The 24,948-nt window shown below is 56.2% G+C and overlaps 1 protein-coding gene across 1 annotated transcript in view; it reads left to right on the forward strand.

Annotated features, from left to right (window-relative positions):
* WFS1 (wolframin ER transmembrane glycoprotein) overlaps nucleotides 1-24,948 on the forward strand; it is a 37,281-nt gene that overhangs the window by 4,542 nt on the left and 7,791 nt on the right. Inside the window, 6 exon segments of the mRNA XM_017887095.1 lie at nucleotides 3,129-3,365; nucleotides 13,343-13,425; nucleotides 15,245-15,389; nucleotides 17,469-17,639; nucleotides 18,153-18,233; nucleotides 21,354-21,502. Coding sequence (XP_017742584.1) covers nucleotides 3,134-3,365; nucleotides 13,343-13,425; nucleotides 15,245-15,389; nucleotides 17,469-17,639; nucleotides 18,153-18,233; nucleotides 21,354-21,502 — 861 coding nt within the window. The 5' untranslated portion in view covers nucleotides 3,129-3,133.

A 24,948-nucleotide genomic window follows, 5' to 3' on the forward strand; every position in this document is an offset into this window, starting at 1 on the left:
TTGAGCCCCCCCGCCCGGCCTTTTTTTTTTTTTTTTTTTCCAACTGCAGTGTGACATGGTACATAGGCCAGCAAGAATCTGGTTTCCTGAAATGCCTTTTACGAAGTGTTTTCCAACTGAACATGCCTTTGTTTAGCACCTGGGTGTAATGGCTTAGGGTTTTTTTTTAATGCCCAATAGTTTGCTTTCTCTTCCATCATACACATAATCCCCATAGCACCCCTATGTGGGAGGTGCTATCCCCGTTTTACATGTAGAGAAACAGACACAGTGAGGTCATGTGGCCACTAGTAAGGGTAACCGACCCCATGCCATGTTGCTTCCGGCTGTAACTTCTAGCAGAGGGAGGGCTCTGATGGAGAGGTGATCACCTGAGTGCTGTATGTTTACCTGAGCAGGTGAGGAAGACAAGGACTCAGGAGAGACATAGCTTGGAAGCTCCCACAAAGGAGGTGTTGCTGGAGCTCTTGACTGGAAGGGTGCTTAGGGTCTAGGCTGGGGGAGGGGGATAGGAAGGCATTCCAGGAAGAGGGCCCTGCAGAGAGGGAAGTGTGGAGGTCAGTGTTTGTGCGCTGATGTTAAAGGGTAGCCAGCGTTTTGCAGCGATTGGGCCCAGGGAGAGAGGATGCAGTGGCAGTCGGATTTCAAAGTCATCGTTTTCAGAAATGAGCTTGCAGAATCGTTAGAATTGGGCGGGTCTGGATTTGATTTTCAGCTCTGGTACCTGCAGCTGTTTGACCTTGAGCAGGTCCCTACCCTCCCTGCACCTGGGTTCCTGTCTGTGAAATGGGGTGAGGTTGAAGGATAAAACATTTCCCCATCTATAACTCTGGGATGACAATAGGATCTACCTTCCAGGGCCATGCGAGGAACTCATGACAACAGGACCTACCTTCCAGGGGCATACAAGGAACTCATGAGAAAAGACAAGTACCGAGAACAGAGCCATTGTTCTTAATGGCAGAGATGCCCTGGCGTAGGTCAGCCCTCAGTAAAGGTGCCCTCCCTCTCTGTCTGAGAAAGTGACACCTGATTTGGGGGCAGTGGGAACCATGGGAGAGAAGGTAGACATGGCCACATGTCATTTGAAGACCTGACTTTTCACCGTCTCAGGTGGTCCGGTGGCCTGCAGGACCGTGGTTCTGTTTGCCCACAGCGTGTGGGTTCTGCGTGCAATCCTGTATTTCTCTACCACAACTGACTAAGAGGGCGCTTAGGTCTGCACGTGCAGTTAAATGGCTGCTTTTGTGGAAGGTGCCAGTTCCCAGGAGCTTGGAACTTGGAAATAGGACGGAGCAGGCTCCCAAGCTTGACCATGCATGGTTTGCACCTGGGGGATGTTTTAAACTGAGGACTGAGTCCCTGTAAGGAAGGACCATGTGGACTGAAATATGCAGAGTTCTTGAGCGGCACGGATCTGATCTTTAGGACCCATTTGCAGTTGGGAATGGAGCAGAAATTGTTGTGTGTGGGACCCTGGGGCCACTCCTGACTCTTCCAGTCGTGGCTGCCCCCAAAAGTGACCTCTGGGCACCTCCTGGAACCCGGCTCCGTGCCAAGCACTGGGTGTTCAGAGGTGGCCGGGGGACTCCCTCGTGCCACCCATGGTGACTGGTCTCACTGGTCCTCACAGTTGCCCTGTCCCCATTTTCAGATGAGGAGGCTGAGGTGCAGAGAGGGATGTGGGCTGCTCAGGACCACACAGCTGGTGGGCACAGAGCCAGGAGCACAGCGCGGCGGCAGCTTGGGGCTGGGAGCGAGATTCTCTGCTTACCAGCCTCTCCCTGCTCTGCCCCTCAGAGGATGGCTGTGGCCCTGAGCTTGGGAGGGTCATTTGGGAATCTGAGGAAAAGTTTCCACTGCCTCACATGGCAGGTACAAGGTCCAACAGCTTCAGGGGTTTGCATCCCACCCCTAACGCCTCTCATCCAGGGCCCCATCCGGGTCCCAGGGCTCGGGATCCTGCAGCGCTTTCAGCTCTGTGTCTGTGGTCAGTGGTTGTCCTTCGTTACAGGGATGGTGGTGTTTTTCCATGTTGCTAAGCAGCGAGTGAGGACCTCTGTTGAATAAAATAAAGCCCTTGCTCTGGTGTGACACGGGTCACAGGATCTCTGTGCACTCTAGTCTCTTCTGATGCCCCCACCGCACTGTTTGCCTAGTTTGCTTTTTACTATGTGTGTTGATTTCTGGGGCATCAGTCCTGTGACTTCGGTGCCACGGCTTGGGCCTGGGGTGGGGGCTGTGGAGCAGCAGATCTGGGTATGAATCCCAGCTCCACCAGTTTGGCTCCCCCACTTCTCTCCCCTGCCCTCTTCTCCCCTCCCCTCTCATATTTACTTAACTTTACTCAGTACCAGTGTCGTAGTTTCCTAGGGCTTCCATAAGAAACTACCGGAAACTTGGTGGCTTAAAACAACAGAGGTTTGTTCTCTGATGGTTCTGGAGGCAGAAGTCTGAAGTCAAGTTGCGAGCAGGGTGGGTCCCTCCCGGAGGCTCTGAGGGAGGCTCAGTTCCTCGCCTCTGTCCAGCTTCTGGCAGTGGCCAGTGGTCCTCCTGCTCCTTGCCCGCTGTCACCCATCTCCACCTGGCTCTGTTACCCTCCTCTTCCTATAGGCCATCAGCTATTGGAGCCAGGGCTTCCCTACTCCAGGCTGATCTCATTTTAAGATCCTTAAGTATGTCTTCAAAGACCTGTTTTTCCAACTAAGTGCACGTTCACAGACATTGGTGGACACATGATGTGGGGCCCAATTCAGCCCCCTGCAGCTGGGCTCCACATGGGTGATCTCTGGGTGTTGCTATCATCATCCCCGTTTCTTGGATGAGGGAAGGTCAGGGTTGTGTGGCTCATGCCCGGTGAGGCAAGGACTCCAGGCCTCGGCACTTGCCGGTCTGAGATTGTAAGTGCCGTACCATCTGTAGAGTCACATGGGTGAGTGTCCTCCCGCGGTTTCCTCCCTGGAAGCAGGGCTGGCCCATGGGGGCTGTGCTGAGTGTTCGCGAGATCCTGTATGGAGTGTCTGGCAGCTCCTGCCTGCCTCCCTCTGCTTTTCCATCTCCAGCAGACACTAAGTGCCAGAGTGGACTCTGCCGGTGCTGGGTGGGCCTGACCCTGACTTTTCTTCCAGGCAGGATGGACTCTGACACTGCTCCACTGGGCCCCTCCTGCCCACAGCCCCCGTCAGCACCGCAGCCCCAGGCACGTTCCCGACTCAATGCCACAGCCTCGTTGGAGCAGGAGAGGAGCGAAAGGCCCCGAGCCCCTGGACCCCAGGCTGGCCCTGGCCCTGGTGTTAGAGACGCAGCAGCCCCCGCTGAGCCCCAGGCCCATCACACCAGGAGCCGGGAGAGAGCAGACGGCACCGGTAAGGGGGCAGGCTGGGAAGCCCAGGCTGGGGCTGTTCAGGGATAGCTGGGTGGGAACGGGGTCCAGCCACCCCTGGAAGGTCCCCCCGCCAGGTCCCCTGCAATTCAGCATTGTGCAGCTCCCATGCTGTGCACAGGCATCCGTCCGCTGGGGCCACCCACCTCCTCAGAGCCTTGCACCTGTCACCTGTGTGGCACCCACTCGAAGTGGTGCTGGTGCCCCCACCCCTCTGCAGTCCTTCTCTTCTCAGGGCCTCTGCAGCACTTCACAACTTCCATTTGCAACAGCATCCAAACGTATGGAGTAAATTCACGGGCCCTCTGTAACCAACTAGGGTGGCAGGCCAGAGGTGACAGCCACACTGTCGGGAGTGAGGCCACATGCGGGCGAAGCCCTTGGTGCTGAGTTTCTCCTCTCCCTGAGGGAGACTTGTGAGGGAGGGGCACGCTTCACCTCCATCCTGAGGCGGGATGCTGGGGCCCTGGATGTTCACAAGCAGAGATAAGGCCCTTGCTGTTCACTGGCAGAGCTGACTGAGGCCCTGGGTGTTCACAGGCAAAGCTGACTAAGGCTCTTGGTGTTCACAGGCAGAGCTGACCAGGCCCTGGGTGTTCACAAGCAGAGATAAGGCCCTTGGTGTTCACTGGCAGAGCTGACTGAGGCCCTGGGTGTTCACAGACAGAGCTGACCAGGCCCTGGGTGTTCACAAGCAGAGATAAGGCCCTTGGTGTTCACTGGCAGAGCTGACTGAGGCCCTGGGTGTTCACAGGCAGAGCTGACCAGGCCCTGGGTGTTCACAGGTAGAGCTGACAGGCTTGTTGGTTCCCAGGTGGCGGTGTGAGGGTAGTGGGTGTGAGCCAGAGGAGTCCGGCCCCTGGGCACCTTCTCCAGCTCACTTAGGCCTCAGTCAGCCTCCACTTTTGCTAGAGAGGCCGCTGCCAGGGGAGCTCAGTCCCAGTTCATCACTGTCCCTCCTGCCCATGCAGAAGCCCCAGATCCATGGTGAGTTCCTGCTGTGTACACCAGCCTTGTCCATGTGCCAGAGCGGGACTCCTCATGGCCATCCTGAGAGGGGAAACTCAGGCACTAAGTCTAGGTGACTTGCCAAGTGACCCAGCGGGTGAGAGACGAGGCGCTTGAGTGGCCCAGGTTTCCTTCTTGTTCCAGTCACCTCACTGGCAGGGCCATGGAGCCTCCCTGCTGTGGTCGCAGTGCACTGAGACTCCCATGTACCGCTCATGCTGGACGCGCCCTCAGAATCTCACTGTAGCCCTGGGCCCTGTTTGTCTTTACATCTCCTTAAAAGATCACTGTGCTCCTCCGCTTTGTTTTGGAGGCCTCTGGGTGGACGGGGCCTGACCCCGGGATTTGGGCCCAGCCTCACGACTTCGGGGGAACAGAGACCAGGGCTCGGAAGCTTGGTTTCAATCTGGGTAGTGAGAACAGCCTGCAAAGGACAGAGTCCAAGACTGTGTGTGTTTCAGATAAGAAGAGTCAGGAAGCAGCTGTGGTTTGTTTGGCATCTGTCTCCAATGTGGGGGTGGTGAAGAGCAAGCCCGGAGCGCTGCCTGAGAGCCCAGCCCCCAACACCAGACCTGCAGCTGGGGGCAGTGGGCGTCCCGTCTCCCAGTCACTGGTCACTGATGTGGCCACAGCAGGCCTGGCCCTGCATGCCCAATGGCCACAGGGAGGGCAGGGCCCAGCGTCCCTGCCAGGAGCAGCTGCTGCGAGAGTCTGTTATTTAGCTCCCCTGTCCAGCCAACATAGATGGGTGAGCGTCAGTTAACATACCAACAGGTGGCAACAAGGGTGGCTATTTAACTGAAACGTCCCTGAGCCAGGCATCTTTTTAGGGCATTAGCCCACTTGCTTCTTTAACAGCCTTGGGGGGCAGGCTCTGCTGCTGCCCCATTTTTCAGATGGGAAACCGAGGGATAGAGGGCTTAAGCAGATGACCTGGCGTCCTGTGGCTGGTGAAGGGTGGAGGGGAGATTTGAACATACCCTGGAGCCTGTGCTCACTATGGACCTCAGGTCAGCTGTGCCCAGGGATCCCCATGTCACAGGCTCAGAAGTACACAGAGCAGGTTGGCCTGTCCCTAGACCAGTGCCTGGCCAGGCCCTGGTGACAGGAGTGAAGGCTCAGGCCTGCCCTCCAGGAGCCCTGAGCAATATGGGAGACAGGAGTGAACAAGGAACTACATTCTGGGGGCTAAGCGCAGCGCGGGGGACAGCCCACCTTGCAGTCCCCTAGGGGCCCCCCAGGAGAGCCTGGTCACTCTTCAGGGCATCAGGAAGACTGCCTGGAGGAGGCACCATCAGAGGCCCATCTGAGCTGCTCCTTGTCCTGTACACTTGGGAAACAGGAGAAGAGCAGCCTTGGGGTCACCCTTCTCTGGTTGCCTCCATGAGGAACTGACCCCCTTCTCAGCCCGCCATTCAGCAAGGTTGGGGCAGGGCTGCTTCAGAAACTTCACTGGGCTGGAGCCCCACGCTTCTTTCCCATCCTGGCCCTGTGGCCTTGGCAAGTCACTTGCCACCTGGGGAACCACTGCCGATGGGTCAGGGCTTAGAAACTCAGGGGCTCCTGGGCCCAGACAGGTAAAGAAAACAGTGACTCAGGCTAGAAAGGACACCGCAGGCAGCTGTGAGGCTCTTGGGCGTCCCTGTGCCAGGGCGTGACTCCTCATGGCAGCCCTGAGAGGGGAAACTGTCCTGTGTGGAGTGTGGATGCCCGTGTGCTGAGAAGTGTTGTCTGTTCTGATTTTTGACAGCAGCCCAAGTGATGTGCCAGTGGACCAGGGCCAGCACCTGCCTGTCCATGGCTGCCCCAGGGCTGTTGGGCGGGGGGCTGTTTCTTCACAGGTAGCTGTGGTGAGTCCTGTGATCACCTCAGTGTTGTCCTCAGCCCTGGGGGAACCTGTTGTTCTGCTCAACAAGAGAATAAAGCTGGGCTGGTCACACCTGGTCCTAGGTGATCCAGCAGGCACAGAGACCTAGCGTTGACGCCAAGCCACTCAGTCACCATGATACTGCTGTGCGAGTCCACGCCCTGGCAGAAAGTCTGTTCTGGGCCTGTTCTGTTTAGCCCTGGGGCTAAAGGGCAGGCTCAGATGCACAGAGGAACGGGCCTGGTGCAGGGTGGGAGGAAGGGGAAAGCTTCCCGGCTGGGGCGTGCTGTGGCTATCATGTGCTTAGCCTGTTGCTGAGTGTGTGCTAAGCTGTGGCTCTGGGTGGCACTCAGGTCCTCCTGGGGCCACCAGTCGAGCCCCACCCCTTTCCCTTAGCTCTCTTGCTGCCTCGGTTATTCATAGGTCTACTGGTAGGACACGGCCCGGGGTTGGTGGAGGAGGAAGGAGGCGAGATTCGGGAGCTCTCCGAGCCGTACCTGCCACTCCGTCTCCGAGCAGCAATCTCATCTCTACAAGTCTCTACAGCAGTGCTGCCACCACCTTGACCGGGGGCCCACCCTACTATGAGGTGGCCCAGCTCACTATGAGACTCTGGGGCAGTCATATGCCCTTTCTGTTGACCCCAGTGGGCGGCCAGCCCACATGGCTGCTGAATCTGCCAGGCCTTCCAGCCATTGGGGGTAGGGGGATCGCTTTGGCAGCCACAGGGACACATATATGGACAGGAGCAGGAGCCCTGGGGAGGAGGTGCACCCCACCAGGAAGCACCCACCAATGCTGACCGAGGCTGCACTGCCAGCCAGAGCTGCTGAGTGAGGGACGAAGAAGGGCCTTCGGGCGTGGGGAAAGCAGGCACCCCAGCTCCTACACTGAGGGCACCCTGGGCAGAGAGGGAGCCCAGCAGAGGGCACCCAAGACCCATGAGGAATTGGCCATGGTGTCAAGAGGTCAGCCAGGCCAAGCAGGGTCCCGAGGGTCAGGGAAGGGAGAGGGGATTGTTGTGAGTGGGCCTCAGCTGTCAGATTTATTGTTTACATTAAAGGCCAGCCAGGAGGCGGAGCAGAGAGGAGTAGCCAGGCCACAGGAAGGCTGAGGGACAGGTAGACAGGGAGGGGAGAAAGCCAGGGTGGCCTCTAGGTTTCTGGCTAGGGCTGCCAGGTGGACGGTGGTGGCACAGCAGGAGGTAGGGTCCTGGGGGTGGTTCCCAGCGGGGTGCAAGCATAGTCTTAGATGGGGGCTGCAGGGGCCCTAGTGGGGGCTGGGGCTCTGATGCAGATGTAGGAGTGCATGGAGCCCCCGCTGCCCTGGGGACAGGCACAGCAGGAGGTGCTGCTTGGGGCTGTGCTGGCTGCTGGGGCACCTGCCCTTGATTATTTAGGAAGCAGCTGTCATGTCTGTTCTGTATCCTGACCTGGCCCATCTGATTGCTGTGCTCCTGCTGAGCCCCCCACACCACACTGTGAGGACTGGCCGCAGGATCTGGTGAGGCTGAGTCTTCTGGGAACTTGGCAATGTGCCTGTCTTACTTGTACTCCAAGCCTCGGACATCACCTCCAGGAAGCCTCCCACCGCGAGTGAAGTCTACAGTCGTGTACACAGCCCCAGCCCTCACGGGTGGACGTGCTCGTTCTCGCCTGGCCCAGGACGGGCTGTGGTAAGCTCAGGAGTCCTGCCTCTCAGTGTGGAGCCCTCGGCTGCTGGCACCCCAGACTGGCATTTGGCCATTGCTCAGGAAAGGTCCACTGGGTCAGCGATGGGGGCCCAGTCCAACGCCCCTGGGCAGGGCCTGTTAGAAGGAGCCCTCCCTGCCAGGGCCTCCAGGCCACTGTCTGCCCTGTTCCCACCTCAGAGTTCAGCCAGCCCTGGGAAGAGAGGGCTGAGGACCATTCAGCCTGTTCATTCATGCGAATCATTGTCAGTGTTCCAGAGGCTGACGGGATGCCTGTAGTGCAGGGTGAGCTCAGCTTCCCCATGTGGGGGATGCCCCCGTGGTGTGAGGCCACCACCCTGTGCCTTGTCTCTGGCACAGGGATGATGACAGCACACAGCACATCCTCTTTTCTTTCCACCTTTCCCTTTGGCACAGCCCCTTGTTGTGGGCGTCACGAGAGGAGCAGAGAGATCGTGGAGGTCAAGGGCTTGCCCAGGACCAGTGAGGCAGGGAGAGGGCAGCAGCACCCTTAGATATGGGAGGTTTACATTGTATTTATTTACTCCATGCCTAAGATTGCACTCTTAAGAGCATTTGACATACATCCAAAAATTTTAAACACTATAGAAGCATGTCTGGATGCATCAGTAATGTGAAGGTGGAAGCCAGCTGCCCTACTCCCAGCCCACTCTGGGAGAATTTTGTGCACGTTTGGAGCCAGCTGTTTGGGGAGAGAGGCCCCAGCCACTGCCCCTTGGGTGGATTTGATGTTCTGTGTTTGGGAAGAAGCCTTCTCTCCATCCTTTTCTCTTTCTGCAGAATATCTGTTTAAGTCAGGGAGTTGAGCTTGGCAGTTCAGCTGCTCAGCCAGGCAGGTGCTGTGTATCCTGGACTACGCTAGGATTTGGGGAGGAGAGAGGGCAGCTGCAGGCCCTGTTTGCAGTGGCTCCCTCCTGGGATCCCCGTTGTTCCTCCCCACATCTGCTCACTGTGTACTGTCCAGTGCCGTAGTGGAAGCTGGGGGCAAGATGGGTGAGACCCATGGACGTAGATGGCATCCATGAAGGCTGGCGGAGCCTGTGATAGACGGTGGACGATGACCCAGGTTCCAGCAAGAAATGGCAGTGGGCTGTGCTGGGAAGGGGCGCATCCTGGAGGAGGCCCTAGATAGTGCCTGAGAAAGTGAGGATCATTGACTGATTCCGCATGACATCCATGAATCTCTCAAATCCATAGGGCCTGTGCGTGACAAATAATTAAAAAGGTGACGGGTGTTCTCCATGGAACCTCACAGGGGGAAGGAGACCTGCCCATGGTATCCAGCTCTGATCACACTGCTGTTTTGTGGTTAATAGGCAGACTTTAAAGAATGAATTAGATTCAGGACCCTTTTAGTTGCAAGTGACAAAATCTCAATGTAAGTTGACACAAGCCAAAAAAGTAGAGGAGCAAGGGGTTGATGAGGCCGTGGATCTGCGGAGCCTAGAGTAGCTTGCTTCAGGCATGACTGGGTCCAGGGGCTCGGGTGATGTCATCAGGAAGTACTCGCCCCCCCACCCCCCATTCCACTCTGCTTTCCTGTGCTGCCTCTCTCTCAGGGGCTCTGCCCACAGGGTGACCTTCCACAGTTCAAGCTGGCATCCATGTGCCAAGATCAGCAGAAGGGGAAAGCCCATTTCCCAGCAGTTCTAGCACAAACCCTGTTGGGCCATGTCCATCCCTGAACCAGGTGCTGTAGTCAGGGAGATGACCTGGCAACTCTGATTGGCCAGGTGGGGGTGCAGGCCTTCTGTGCAGCACAGGGGACGGGGCAGTGCCTCCCAGACCATAAGACTGGGGGCGTTCCCCAAAAGGGGCATCAAGGTGCAGTCATCAGAAAAAGCAAGGAATGGAGGTCGAGCACACAGAAAAACGTGTGTTTCATGGGCCTAGGTGGTCCACACTGATGCAGCCGGCTTCTGGGGGTGATTTTTCTGGCACTGAGCAGTGAGCATGCTGGGATTTGCCTTTGAGCCCGTGAAGACTCCTGCTTCATGACTAAGCTAATTGGTCTTCAGGACAAGCCCACCACTGCCATATGGAAACTGGAATAATGAAGAGAGTGTCTGTCCATCTCAATGAGATTCTGGGCCGGGCACAGTGGCTCGCACCTGTAATCCCAGCACTTTGTGAGACTGAGGCAGGCGGATCACCTGAGATCAGTAGTTCGAGACCAGCTGGCCAACATGGTGAAACCCCGTCTCTACTAAAAATACAAAAAACTTAGCCGGGTGTGATGGTGGCCGCCTGTTTTCCCAGCTACTCAGGAGGCTGAGGCAGAAGAATCGCTTGAACCCGAGAAGCAGAGGTTGCAGTGAGCCAAGATCACACCACTGCACTACAGCCTGGGCGATGAGAGCGAGACTCCGTCTCAAAAAAAAAAAAAGATTCTATATACTGGGGAGATGTCTTGAAATGTCAGGCTGTTGGCCGGGTGCGGTGGCTCATGCCTGTAATCCCAGCACTTTGGGAGGCCGAGGCGGGCAGATCATGAGGTCAGGAGATCGAGAGCATCCTGGCTAACACGGTGAAACCCCGTCTCTACTAAAAATCCAAAAAGTAGCTGGGCGAGGTGGCGGGCGCTTGTAGTCTCAGCTACTTGGGAGGCTGAGGCAGGAGAATGGCGTGAACCCAGGAGGCAGAGCTTGCCGTGAGCCGAGATCGCATCACAGCACTCCAGTCTGGGCAACAGAGCAAGACTCCATCTCAAAAAAGAAAAAAAGAAATGTCAGGCTATGAATAACTTCTGTGAAAAATTAATTACGGACTGGAAGAATCTTTTTAGACAACCACACAGGCTTGGACCTTCCATGTTTTGATTTTTTTTTTAAAGGGAAGAATAATATGGCTTGTGAACTTGGTCAAGTAAAGAGATTGGAATTCGTGAGAGGTGCTGGCGTTGTGGTGAGAAGCACAGCAATGGCCCTGGGGTGTCCTGGGGAAGTGGGGAGGGAAGAGAAAGCCTCCTCTTGTGAACAGCGACTCTGGACCACTCACTGCAAAGCATGTCTTTTCATCATAAACCATCCTATCAGACTGATGTTAACGATCAGATGGAAGCTGCTTCGGAGCAGTGATGTGACCTGCACCAGGTCACACAGCACCTTATTGTTGAGCGTGGATCCTCACGTGGGTCTGTGTCATTGTGACCATTCACACTGCTGTGTGGGCCCGTGGCCTTGGTGCCTGCAGGCTCTGTGTCTGCAGTTCCTCTAGGAATTGTGAGCCTGCTACTGAGCCTGCAACCAGAAACTGAGCCTGCAACGCTGGGGGGCTGGCGGGGCGACGGCAGCAAGGAGGGAGAACTGTCCTTGATGGATTCAGGGAGCACCAAGGCCTCGGGGCTCTGGGGAGGGTGGTGTCCAAAAGGGCTGCCCTGCGGGGCCTGATGCCATCTCTGAGCAACGTCCTTGAGGACCCCGGCAAGGAAGCCGGGCCCGAAACTCTGTGCAAGAGTTGCGTCCACGGAGAGTTAATGTCCAGGGAGAGGGGTGTCCAGGGAGAGGGACATTCAAGGAGGGGTCGTCCAGGGAGGGGGGCCTCCAGGGAGGGGGGTGACCAAGGAGAGGGGCCTCCAGGGATAGGGGCATCCAGGGAGAGGAGCCTCTAGGGAGGGGTACATCCAGGGAGGTGGGCTTCCAGGGAGAGCGGTGTCCAGGGAAAGCGCCATCGAGGGAGAGGGGTGTCCAGGGACAGGGGCGTCTGGGGAAGGGGCATCCAGGGAGAGGGGCCTTTGTGTTGGCGAGTTGCCCATCCAGAGGGCTGGAGTGCATGTGCCTGACCACAAGAGCTTGTGAAGAATCCATCTAATTCTTCCCTTCTGCAAATGCATGTCTCACCCACACAGCTTCACCTGTGAGGGCCTCACCTGCCGCCTGCAACTTTGAGTTGTCCCAGCCTCCCTCTGCCCTCTGCAAACTGGGTGTGGCCCTCCTCTCTGCCTTGCACCTGGCCACATCCCATGCTGTCTCCCACTGGAGTCCTGTCTCCCGTACACGTGGGTCCTCTGAAAGCATTGGCCAGGCAGCATTTGGTGCTGCAGAGCTGGTTCAGAGCCTGCCACGGGATGGTTCTGGGGAGGCCCTGGGTGAATTGGATCAGAAAGGCTGGTCCTCAGTGTGGTGTTACTGGGAACCATGCAGCCTGTCCCATTGTCAGCCAGGCTTGGGTGAAATGGGTAAGACTGCATGATGCTTTTGTACATTCAGATAACTTCTTAGGAAGTAAAATACAGCACGAACTGTAGTTGATGTTTGGACCCTTGGTCTAATAATTCAACTGGAGAACCTGTGCTAGGAAAATGACTTCCCAAAAGAAAAGAAACGGTTCATGGCACCATTGTAGAAAACAAGAGGTTATTGGAAGCAACCTACGGACCTGATGGAGAGGAGAGGAGAGGCCCAGTTACCTGACTGTGTCTCCTTGACAGATCTAGGAGCCACCAAAACGGTGAACTGACTGCAGCGCATCGTGGGAAACCAGAGGACGATCCACTGCTGTGGACTGAAAGTTTGTGTCTCTCCCAGATTCATGTGCTAAGATCCTCACCCCCAGTCCGATGGTGTTAGGAGGTGATGAGTCATGAGCAGTGGCTTTACGGTGGAATTAGTGCCCCTATAAAAGAAACCTCAGAGAGCTCCCTTGCCCCTTCCACCCTGTGAGGACGCAGCCAGAAGACCTGAACCAAAAAACAGGCCCTCAGTAGACACGGAGTCTGCAACACTATGGTCTTGGACTTCCCAGTCTCCAGAATTGGAAGGAATACATTTCTGATGTTTGTAAGCCACCAGGGTTGGTCTATGGTATTAATATTTTTGTTATAACAGCTCGAACAGACTAAGGCGTTCACTCTTAAGAAGGAAAAGGTAATATCAAGATGTATATACACTGATTGTAATCTCCAAAAAGATATGTTTTATGTTGGTACGATCATGGAAAACATGAACTTGATCTGTTGGGGTGCTGGGCTTTAGATGCAGGTTCTTTGTATTCTTTAGGTCATGGGCTGTCAAACTTGAGTCCTTGGATCTTTCTAGAGCCCCAGCTGGAGCAGGCCTAAGCCAAGGGGCGTGATGGTGGGACTTGGCTCTGTGCTCCCCTCCTTCCCGTGCCTCCCACCCCAAGAGCTTCGAATTGGTGTTGAACCACCCCACCACGTAGAGTTTGCTCAGCTTGCTCGGGGCTGCTTGTGATTGGAAGGCAAGCAGTGACTTTCTGGGCATCTTCCCTCTCTGTGTCTGTCTGTACTCCTGGCCTGGATTTGAAGGTGACGAACAGCAGCAGATCTGAAGACCGTCCTGCCATCCCCTCCATCCTTCTGACAAGCGACAAAGTTGGCTTTGTGACGTGTGTGTTTGTTTCTTCTGTGTTAAAGGGCCTATAAAAGGAGACGTGGAAATCCCCTTTGAAGAAATCCTGGAGAGGGCCAAGGCCGGGGACCCCAAGGCACAGACTGAGGTGAGGACTGCAGTGCCGGTGGGGACTTCAGGACGCTGCCCCCAGCACGACGGGCCTGGCCGTGAGCTCCACAGCCCACAGAGAAGTGTTGGTGCCTGAGATTGGGGTCAGGAGCCAGCATGATGCACCCTACCCCACTTGAGCCCCATGTTGATGGGGTGCCCATGTTCACTGTGCCAGTTTTCCTCCTGGCACCCCTCTGGGGAGCAGCGCTCATCCCCCTTTTGTCCAGCTCACACCTCCTCTTGGGCATCACCTCCTCCAGGATGACCTCCTGGCTTTCTGCGGCTGCCTGCTCTGTGCCACCCCCCAGCATACACTGTGTATGCTGCACACTCTTGTCTCCCTAATTGGCCTTTCACCTGGCTGTTAGCTGTGTGCACAGGGCCCTCAGAACAATGACCATTAACTCAGCATCAGCCACGGGCTGGGCTTCGTGCCAGTGCTGGGGACGTGATGTGGCCCTGTCTTCATGGGTGACAGGTTAGTGGAAGAAGTAGACCCAAAAAACCCAAGTAGACACACAGAAATACAATGATTTTGAATTGCGGTAAGGGGAGAAGCCAACAGTAGGCTGAGACAGGAGGTAGCCGGGGGTCCTGTGTCCTCTGTGGAGGCAAGTTCTCACCACCTCACTCTGTCCCCTTGCACAGGACTCAAGCAGGTGACCACAGTTATCCTGAGCAGTTTCCTGCCCCCTCTTCTCCCTGAAGAGGAGAAAAGCTTCGATGCAAAACTATAAATGAAGAATTTCTGGCCAGGCGTGGCAGCTCACGCCTGTAATCCCAGCACTTTGGGAGGCCGAGGCAGGTGGATCACCTGAGGTCAGGAGTTCGTGACCAGCCTGGCCAACATGGTGAAACCGTGTCTCTACTACAAATACAAAAATTAGCCAGACGTGGTGGTGCATACCTGTACTCCCAGCTACTCAGGAGGCTGAGACAGGAAAATCAGTTGAACCCAGGAGGTGGAGGTTGCAGTGAGCTGAGATCGTACCACTGCACTCCAGCCTGGGCTACACAGTGAGACTCCATCTCAAAAAAAAAAAAAAAATTATTTCCTGACCTCACAGCCATATTGTACTTAAAAGTTCCTCCGACATCCATTTGCCTGGGCATTTGGAGGCTGGCGGAGCATAGTGAGCCCTTTTATGGGCTTTCTGTGCCCCGGGCCTCACTTTTTCCATCTGTAGAATGAGAAGATTGAACCATTTTAGCAGGGTTTTTTTTTTTTTTTTTTTTTTTTTTTGCAAAGGGCCAGATAGTGAATATTCTGGACTCCGCACAATTTCTTGTGTTGCTCAGCTTTGCTGTGGAGCACATAAAAGCAGCATGGACAACATGCAAATGAGTGGTTATGGTTGTATTTCAATAAAACTTTATTTGCAAAAGCAGGCAGTGGGCCAGTGCCAACCCCTGGCTAGCTGGCCTCTCTCTAGCCCTGGCTTTCTGTGGTCCCCTGACTGTTTTGAGAGGTGTAAAGGACCCAGTCATGGTTCTGGTTTCCATGCACTGATGGTGAGCTTTGGCAGGCAGGAGCAACTCAAGGAAGAGAACCTGTACCAGTCGGAGCCCGTGATGACTCCTTCACTGTGTGGATGAGGTGGCCACACCTTCCTCACCTAGTTTTGAGGAGGAGCGAATGGCTGGAGGCTCAGTAGGGCCTAGCCTAGTGGACATGCCTGGTGTGACCCCATTTCCGCCCTTTCCTTCCTGGCCTGGGTGACAAAGGGAAGTGGGTGAAAGGAGGTGGGCTGGCTGGGAGCGTGAGGTGGGAGAGGGTCTGAGAAGCTGGAGGCTGACTGGTGCCTGTCTTGCAGGTGGGGAAGCACTACCTGCAGTTGGCCGGCGACATGGATGAAGAACTCAACAGCTGCACTGCTGTGGACTGGCTGGTCCTCGCCGCAAAGCAGGGCCGGCGGGAGGCTGTGAAGCTGCTTCGCCGGTGCTTGGCGGACAGAAAGGGTGGGTCTGCCTGAGGCTTAGAACAGCCTCTGGAGGGTTGAGCAGCTGGTAATGCTGCTTGCTAACTGAACAACTAAAATGTTACCAAACCTAATGCCGGTGATGCTGTTGGGAAATTTCAGTTTCTGTTTTGCTGGTGGCCTTGTCGTTTTAGACACTGTTTCTGGACCTAAGATGGGATATTTAACAGACCAAGCCATTTTCATTCTGTTTGGCTTGTGTTGGTGTCTCCAGGTGGTAACTAGACATCCTGCTCCCCTGCTGGGTTCTGATCCAAACGGAGACGTCGATCCTGGGTTCAGCTGAGAGGTAGCTTCCCTGAGGCAAAGCTGGAGACTGTGATGTGACCTGCAGTCAGAGCGGCCCATGCCCCTGAGCTGACGTCCATCCGGTCTGGGTGGACCAGCTGAGGGGCTGTGGGCCCACGCAGAGCTAGGCAGGTGTGCTCACTTTGGGAGGAGGCAGGCGGACCCTTCAAAGATAATCTCTTTCAAACAGAGAGGCAGGGGAGGAAAGGGATGCAGCTCAGGCCACGGGTGCTCAGTTAGGACGTTGTCCTGCGCAACGGAAGTGGCTGTACCTGGTGCCGTGGGGCAGTGTGCTTCCTGAAGGTTCCATGTCTCAGGGAAGGATGAAAGTGGGTGTCACAAAGGTGTTTTTTGTAATGATACCTTTGTGTAAGTATTTTATGCTTATCATAGAAAACTTGGAATACGTAGAAAACATAAAGATACAAATTACTCATAACTTTGAAGCCCAGAAGCAGCTCCCATATTTTGGTGTATTGTCTTCTGTTTTTTGTTTGTTTGTTTTTTGAGATGGAGTCTCACTCTGTCACCCAGGCTGGAGTGCAGTGGCATGATCTCGGCTCACTGTAACCTCCACCTCCCTGGTTCGAGCAGTTCTCTTGCCTCAGCCTTTTGAGTAGCTGAGATTACCACCCCAGCTAATTTTTGTATTTTTAGTAGAGACAGGGTTTCATCATGTTGGCCAGGCTGGTTACAAACTCCTGACCTCAGGTGATCCACCCGCCTTGGCCTCCCAAAGTGATGGGATTACAGGCGTGAGCCACTGCACCTGGCTTGTATCATAATATTTTAAGAGTTACGTTTACTATACAGAGTCTTTCTTTGAAAATTAAACTGATGGTTTTGAAAAAACTAACAGTGGCATTGTTAGCCAGAATTTCTCACCAGTCCGGCCTCCTGATTCCAGAGCAGGTGGAATGATTGGAGGGGGCTCAGGCGGCCCACACGGCTCGTTGTCAGGAGCCAGGGATACCCCAGAGGCTGCTGGAGCAGAGCGTGCAAGGGAGGAGGCTGGTTGGCCCCCTGTGTTTCCCCCAGCTGCATACACCTTCTGATGTGCAGTTGTGCTTTCTGATTTGAAAAGAAATACGTGCTCACGTGGAAAATTTGGGCAATGTTTAAAAGGATCTCCATGCGAGTCCTCCTGCCCTCTACTGGGTTGTGTGGGCGTCCCAGGCCGTTGAGGGTAAAGGGAGGAGGGTAGCCGCTGACCAGCAGTAAAAACTGCTCTCCGTCTCCCTGCTGTCCGAGCCTTCCTTAGAAAGGGCTGAGCTGTGTGTGAGACAGAGGAAAGCTCTGTGGACACAGGGGTGGCCCTGCCAGTGCACCCAGGCTTGTGACTGCAGTGAGACCACCGTGGGTTCAAGACAGCTCTGCCTCTTTCTGAATGTGTGACCTTGGGTGAGCCAGGACACAGGCCTGTGCCTCGGTGTCTGCACCTCTGAGAGGGGGATAGCAGCACCTTCTGGGAGGGTGAAATGGGAACAGGAGGAACAGGAAGAGACTGCCTCCTTCCCGCCACCACATAGGGGGCGCTTGGGGCTGTCTGTTGCAAGACCAGCCTGGCCTCCCAACTGGAGAGTGGACGTAGCAGGGGCATGGTGTGATGTCCTCCTGGGCCAGGTGTCCATCCATCCTTCCCTGGTAACCAGGTCCTGACACCTTGTATGAGTCTCCCTCGAAAGCCTTCCAGGCAGAGTTGGCGGAGTCAGAGTGGCACTGAAAGCTCTAGGCAGGGCACACAAGGCCTTGACCATGTCCTGTCCCTCAGGCATCACATCCGAGAACGAACGGGAAGTGAGGCAACTCTCCTCCGAGACTGACCTGGAGAGGGCCGTGCGCAAGGCAGCCCTGGTCATGTACTGGAAGCTCAACCCCAAGAAGAAGAAGCAGGTGGCCGTGGCGGAGCTGCTGGAGAATGTCGGCCAGGTCAACGACCACGGTGCGAGGATTCACCCTGGGCGCCAGCCTTCCCACGGGGCCAGGACCTTCCCTCAGGGGCGAGGTCTTCCCACAGGAGCTGGGACCTTCCCTGTGAGGACAGGGGCCTTCCTTGTGGGGACCAGGGGACCAGAACCTTCCTGTAGAGACCATGCCTTAGTGGGGAGGTGTGTGGGTGGCATTTTGACAGCATCTGCCCTGACTCCAGTGCTCACTCATTGAGCAAACCAGAGGGTATTCTGCCCAGTGCTCTCTGACCACGTCTACCAATAGGACGGACTGTGTCCATCACCAAGTGGGAGCACACTACAGGGTGTGGAGTCCACCCTAGCAGCTGGAGGTGCAGAGGTGTGGTGGCCCCTGCACTGCCTGCCCTGGGGCCCTGTGATCCCCAGAACATAGGATGCCCCTGGAACTGGTGTGCCCTGGGAATAGTGCATCCGTTTCTGGTGGGCTGCAGGGCACGAGGGGATGGTCAGCCTGTCTGACTGTTAATCCACCCTGTCCCCTGCAGATGGAGGGGTGCAGCCAGGCCCTGTGCCCAAGTCCCTGCAGAAGCAGAGGCGGATGCTGGAGCGCCTGGTCAGCAGCGAGTGTGAGTGCAGCCCCGCCCCGTCTCACCCATGCCTCCCGGCCTACGCCTGCAGGACAACTTCTCCTTCCTCTGTGACCCCATCCTGGCCTGCCCCGTCTCGCCCATGCCTCCCGGCCCACACCTGCAGGGTGACCTCTCCTTCCTGTGTGACCCCATCCTGGCCTGCCCCGTCTCGCCCATGCCTCCCGGCCCACGCCTGCAGGGTGACCTCTCCTTCCTGTGCGACCCCATCCTGGCCTGCCCCGTCTCGCCCATGCCTCCTGGCCCACGCCTGCAGGACAACCTCTCCTTCCTGTGTGACCCCATCCTGGCCCTGCTAGGATCTCAGGCGGTCCATTTGGGGGTCAGTGTTCTGGATGCTGGGAGTGGACACTGCCCACTTCGAGTGCATGCACAGGACAGAAACCATGATGTGCCAGTCCCTCCTGGACAGGGAAATACTGGGGGTGGGGACCAGCAGGGGAGTCCTGAGTGGGGAAGGATGAGGAGGGCGTTAGGGGAGGGGCTCCGGGCAGAAGGAACAGCATGAGCAAAGGCCCAGGAGACCCAGCAGGGTGTGGAAGGGGCTCTGCCCCAGCGTAGGCCCTTTGTAGGTAGGCAGGGAACAGAGCGGGCAGAGCCTAGGCGGGGGGATAGAGCTCTGGGGCACACTGAACTGGGGGTGCCTTTGGGATGTTTGTGGTCAAAGAATGTGAAGAGACTTCACATCCTCCAGGTGCAGCTGGCCAGCCTCACTGTCTTCCATTCACGTGGGGTAGACTCTGCAGTCTGAGGCACTGGGAGCTCCTGTCCTGGAGAAGATAGATAGGCGGGGGGCTCAGGGGCTAAGTATCAGTGGGGGCCTGGGCCAAGACCCAGGTCTGCCACAGACTCTTCTTGTGACATGGGCAGGTCTCATTTTATTTTCTGGGTCTCAGTTTCCCCTTCTGAACAGTGAGATGATCAGACGACGGGACTGAGGGACCTCGCCTGTCCTAGGAGCCTCTGTGGCATGTAGAGCAGAGTACAGGTGGGAGCACGGATCCCCTCTTCCCGCTGGGCCAGTGAGAAACTGTCCAGAGGGTGTGGTCAGAGCCCTTGCCTCTGCGTGGGTGGGCATGGTGCTTGGGCTGCTGGTTTCCTGCTCCATTTGGGGGAGACAAAGAAACGCCTCACATGGAAATGGGAAGAAATCTGTGACTCGGAAACCCAAGGACCAGAGAGGCTGTGACGGTGTCCTGCCACTGAGGTGGCATGGTGCCTGCTGTCCTGAAGTGAAGCACCTCTGGGCAGGAGCAGCCCAGCCTGGGTCTCCATCCTGGGTGGCACTGCAGGCAGAGTCTAGACCCCAACCTCACTTCCCACTCCCACAGGGGTTTGTGGTGAGCCGGGCACACCTGCTGCTGGTCCCAGTCTCTGCTGCTGGCGGTGAGTTAGGAGTCAGCACGGCCAGCCTGGGGGCCCCTCCGCCAGGCCCTCAGGGACAGGACCCCAGCACCCCCATTGTTTCCCCTCCATCAGAACGTTCCCATCAGGCATCACCTGTTTCTCTGCCCGCTTTTCCAACAGAACTCCCAGAAAGGGGTGTCTGTCGTCCCCTTCTCTCGCTCCCCCTCCCATGCTCTCAGGCCTCTCCCACGTTATTCCACCAAAGTGGCTCATCCAGGCCATCAGTGACCTCCTTGCTCAGTCACTTCCTGTCTTGTCTGACTTGATCCGTTGGCAGCGTGGGCAGAGATGACTGCTCTTCTCCTTAGAGCCCTCTCCCCGGCCAGGCCCGGGGCCCTGGCTGCCACACTGGCTGCTCCTTCTTGGGGTCCCTAGACTAATGTTCTGTCTCTCAGGACAGGACATCCTGCCCGAGGTATTCATCCGTATGAGGACAGGGGCCTTCCTTGTGGGGACCAGGGTCTTCCCGTGGGGACTGTGCCCTGGTAGGGAAATGTGTGGGTGGCCTTGGTGACCACTCTTGTGTGTCAGACGCCGTCCTCAACCCGCAAGCCCCCAGCCCGCCCAGGTTGCCCATGCGCCTTCCACATCTCCTGAACCTGGCTGTCCCATGGTCAGCTCACAGCTCGGGTGTCTACGGTGAGCTGCTGAGGCCTGTGCCACCCGCCACCTGTGTGGGCCCCCCAAGGCTGCCTCATCTCTCTTTGCTGCTGCTACATCTGGGTGCTGCCCCGACTCCTCTCCTCTCGCACACGCAGCTGATCCATTAGGAGGTCTGTCAGCACCCACTATCACGGCTGCCATCTTGGATGCAGCCTGTCTCCTCCCTAGGGTTTCTGCAGCACCCTGGCTTGTCTCCCTCTGCCCTGCCCCAGCATGGTCCTTTCTTTCCCATCCTTCCCATGGAGGCCTCCTGGACACCATCTCACCCACAGCAGCTGGGGTCCTTCAGGGTCCTCATTCCCTCCTTGGGAATCGTGTTGGATGGAGGGGTCAGTGGGCGCGTAGCTCTCGGTGGATCGCGTTGGGTAGAGGGGTCAGTGGGCACGTAACAGGCTCTTGGTGGAACATGCTGGATGGAGGGGTAAGTCGGCCCATGGCAGGGCGCATGTTGAATGGATGGGTTAGCAGGCATGTAGTAGGCTCATGGCAGACACATGTTGGATGGAGGTATTAGCAGGTGCACAGTAGACCCTGGGTAGATCATGTTGAACGGAGGGGTTGAGGGCACAGATCATGTTGGATGGAGCAGTTGGCAGGGTGCTGGCCTACAGGGCGGCTTGTCGCCTGTGCTGTGAGAAGCCACATGCTGGCTGGAGGTAGAGGAGGCTGTCAGCATGCACTGGAGATGCAGGTTGTGAGGCTTGGTAGGTGAACTGGGTGAAAGGTGTGGGTAAGTGGCCTCCAGGCATGAGGAGCTAGGCAGAGAGGGACACTTGGGGTGGGGGACAGCACACCCAGGGGCCGGGGGCCAGGATTGGAGGCTGGCACTCGGCAAGCCTGCCCCCTTCCTCCTCACCCAGCCTGGTCCTCACCCCTCAGGCCGCCCAGGGAAGGGTTTCCTCCACCTGAACCCACTCAGCTCCTGTCTTAGCTTGGCCCCACGCCACCATCCCCAGCCCATTGCTCTGTGATAGGGCGGCAGTGGGGCTGCAGTGTGGGGCCCCCATGCTGTTTTCTCTCATGCTTCAGCCAAGAACTACATCGCACTGGATGACTTTGTGGAGATTACTAAGAAGTACGCCAAGGGTGTCATCCCCAGCAGCCTGTTCCTGCAGGACGACGAAGATGACGACGAGCTGGCGGGGAAGAGCCCTGAGGACCTGCCGCTGCGCCTGAAGGTGAGTGACCGAGACCCCAGTGAGGCCGGAGCCTGCCTCCCAAGGACTCGCACACCTTAGGCAGGGCACCTTCCAGGAAGCTGCAGGTGAGGAGGTTCTCGCCTATCACAGAGTGTCCCAGAACCGTGCCGCTGGTACCTTGGGACATCATTTGTCCTCATGAGGATGTGTCCCCAGGAGGGAGGCCTTTCTTTTCTGAGCTGTCAGGCTTAGAAACCAGGGGCAGTGTTGGGCAGGAGTGCTGGGATGGCCAGCACAGGGCCCTCGGGTCTTCCTATGCAGAGTGTAAGGGGCGGTGGGGCGGGCTGGAGGCCGACTTCCATCTAGACTTCGTCACTTAGCAGATTTCTCCGTGTATGTCCAGAGTGGAGGCCAGTGCCTTGAAGATGCTTTCCCCCAAAACAAAGTGCCATGTCCATCAGGCCAGGGAGGACCTGCAGAGGCGCCCACTGCCCCTGGACCTGCAAGGGCTCAGGGAGCGAGGCCAGTGTGGGAGCGTGGTGGGTGGCACTTGTGCAGGGTGACATTGGGCACACCTGTAGGACACAAGCAGCTTGGGCGGCAGGAGGAAAGCGGGGAGCAGGAAGCCCAGCAATGTGGGCCTGACAGCTTGTTTTCTTGGCCGTGTGGCCCTATGGCCTCTCACAGAGTTGCCCACGGTTCAGCTTGCGTGGTTCAATTAGATGTGTGCCTGTCTCACTCTGCAGAAAGCACCAGGATTTCCAGAAGCTTGGCCTTATGACCCAGGATCCCCAAGCTGAGGCCAGCACAAGGGGCCCCAGCAGATGGTTGTCACAGTGCCTGCGGGCAGCATCATGCAGACACCCTGGGGTTCTGTCTTCTGAACTGACTGAGAACCTGGAGGAACTGCCATCAGTGTGTTCAGATGGGTGCATGAGTCAGGGCCAGGACCAGGAGATGGTTGGGCCACCAGCTGTCAGGCAGGCAGTAGGCTGAAAGGTCACCATCCTGGAGCCAGGGAGAGAGTCAGAGTAAGTCCACCCTCTGGGGGGGAAGAGCAGGAACCCAGGTGCTGCAGGAGCAGCTTCAGCCCAGAGAGCAGCAGGCACAACAGCCCTGCTCCAGGGACTCGGAGCCAGATGAGTCTGAGTGTGAGCCCCCCGAGTGCCCAGAGCTGCGAGTCCTCTAGGGTTGCAGGTGGAAGGCTCTGCTCCTCCCACTTGTATGTCCAGGGTATGACACTGACCCATCTGCCGAAGTTCTGAGACATAGGCCAGGATGGCCAAGAACTTGAACCAAGGGAGCACATGGTTTTTACTGACGGTCTGCTCAGAGCTGGCCCTAGGCAAGCATATTCACAGATTGGGTGCCATCATCTCCTTACTAATGGGAGATGAGGAAGCTGGGATTCTGGCATGGTTTTGGCAAAGACACTCCCGAAATGCCAGTGAGGGTCACAGGTGAAAGGGTAACTTGGAGAAGACCCTTGGGCCAGGCGGCCATGGCCCACGTGTCCCAGTTTATGCCATCTGGTATAAGTACTATTATAATAATGCCTCCTCGCGTATGTATCCTATTTGGAAAATTATGTCACCTACTTATGGATGGTGAGTCCAATATTGTGTAGCACCTGAAAGTCCTATTTATTTATGTTACTTAATGACAGGGTCTTGTTCTGTTGCCCAGGCTGGTGTGCAGTGGCACGGTCACAGCTCCCTGCAGCCTCAACGTGCCAGACTCTAGTCACCCTCCCACCTCAGCCTCCCAAACAACTGGACGACAGGCCTGGGCCACCACACCCAGCTGATTGCTTGAAACAATTTTGTAGCGATGGGGTCTCACTGTTGTTGCCTACGCTGGTCTCAGACTCCTGGGCCAAGTGAGCCTCCCACTTTGACCTCCCAAACTTCTGGGATTCAGGCGTGAGACCCTGTGTCCAGCCAGCCTGAAAGTCCTTTTTAGAAGGGAGAGATTTGAACTATTCTGACAAGAAATAAACAAGGCTCCGTTTCCCTTCGGTTTTTGAAGCTGTCAGAGCACTTTGATTCCTTTGCAGCTTGTCTTCTTAGAAGTCTCTTGTGAGGGAGGTAATGAATCGTCACAAGCATCTCCCAAGGCTGAGAGCTGTCCCAGCTTTTAGTAGCCGTTTGCGGAACAGAGAGGTCTTCACCCAAAGTGAAAATGGCAGATGCCTCTTTGTGAGCCAGGCTTACTCCCACAAAGAAGGTTCCAGACTCCACACAGTTCTCTTCTGGAGCCTGGAGGTGCAAGCTGTCATCGTAGATAAAATCCTCTGAAAACAAACTTAATGATATCTTAAAATCCGAACATTTTTAACGTTACATAATTGGAAAATCCGACACAGGAACATTTTTGCCCAAGGTTGGAGCAGAATCTCGTCTTGGCTCCCTTCCGCAGCCCGCCTTCTTCATGGGTCCGCTCGGCCACCTGTGTGGTGATGCTGCTTCCTGGTTTCTCGTGGCGGCAGAAGGGCTGATCACCGCGGGCCCAGACAGAGAGCTCTGCAGTGTTCTATTCATAGAAGCAGACTCCTCGCTCATTTTAAAAGTTCATTCTTTTCCGTCTCCGGAGTTGCATTTGTTTGAACCTTCTCTGCAGAAAAGGATACTGAACTTTTAATCCCATGTCAGAGGAGGGTCTTGAGTGGGCACTGCAGGGAGCAGAAATTGGGGCTTTAAAAGAGAATCGTTCCCTGGTCATTAAGTTCAGGTGGATGGCCAGCCCCTCCACACTGTCTGAGCAGAGGCAAGATGCCATCCGACATAATGTTCTAGAATCTTCCTTGTCTTTTAAAGGCCCTCTCAACCAGGTGGCTGTATGTGTTCCTCTAGGCAAAAGAATGTGCATGGCTTTGAGTAAGACGGGATTTCAGATGAATTTTACCAAGGCCACCCCTTGCTACCATGGTGGTCATGCGTGAGACAGTGGTAGTAAGCAGCGGCGGGCCGGGCCACCTTTAGTTTTCCTGCTGTTAGCAAGGCCCCACACAGGGATTAACTGAGCAGGCTGCCGGCTGACGCACATGTTGACTCATTTCTAGCTGTTGATTTTAGCCGGCTGGCCTGGCATCATACTCCAGGGGCTCGCCCCAGACAAACCCTGGAGTAGGTTGGTTTTCATAAATGCCCTCTGGCTCTCTGGCAAGCATTGGAAATGCCCTCAAACCCTGTAGTGCCTGGTCTTCCCTAGTCATCCCTGGCCATCTCCTGGCAGTGTGAGCACCTCTCCGCTCGCGGAGAAGGTTGTTGACCCCAGAGAGAGCTGGGGAGCTGTTAGCTGCTTTAATCATTTATTTGCTTGTTACAAAACAGAGATTGAGTGGACTGTCACAAATATATACGAAGCAGCAGAGCTGTTCCCCATACGTGTAGACGTGCATGCACATACTCCTGAACACTTCCGTTTCCTCCATGAGCCTGCCCCTCTCCTCTCCTCTGTGGAAGACTCAAGTCTATGTGTGTATT

This window comes from Rhinopithecus bieti, unplaced genomic scaffold (assembly GCF_001698545.2).
Source record: "Rhinopithecus bieti isolate Rb0 unplaced genomic scaffold, ASM169854v2 scaffold_16601, whole genome shotgun sequence".
NCBI classification, from domain to species: domain Eukaryota; kingdom Metazoa; phylum Chordata; class Mammalia; order Primates; family Cercopithecidae; genus Rhinopithecus; species Rhinopithecus bieti.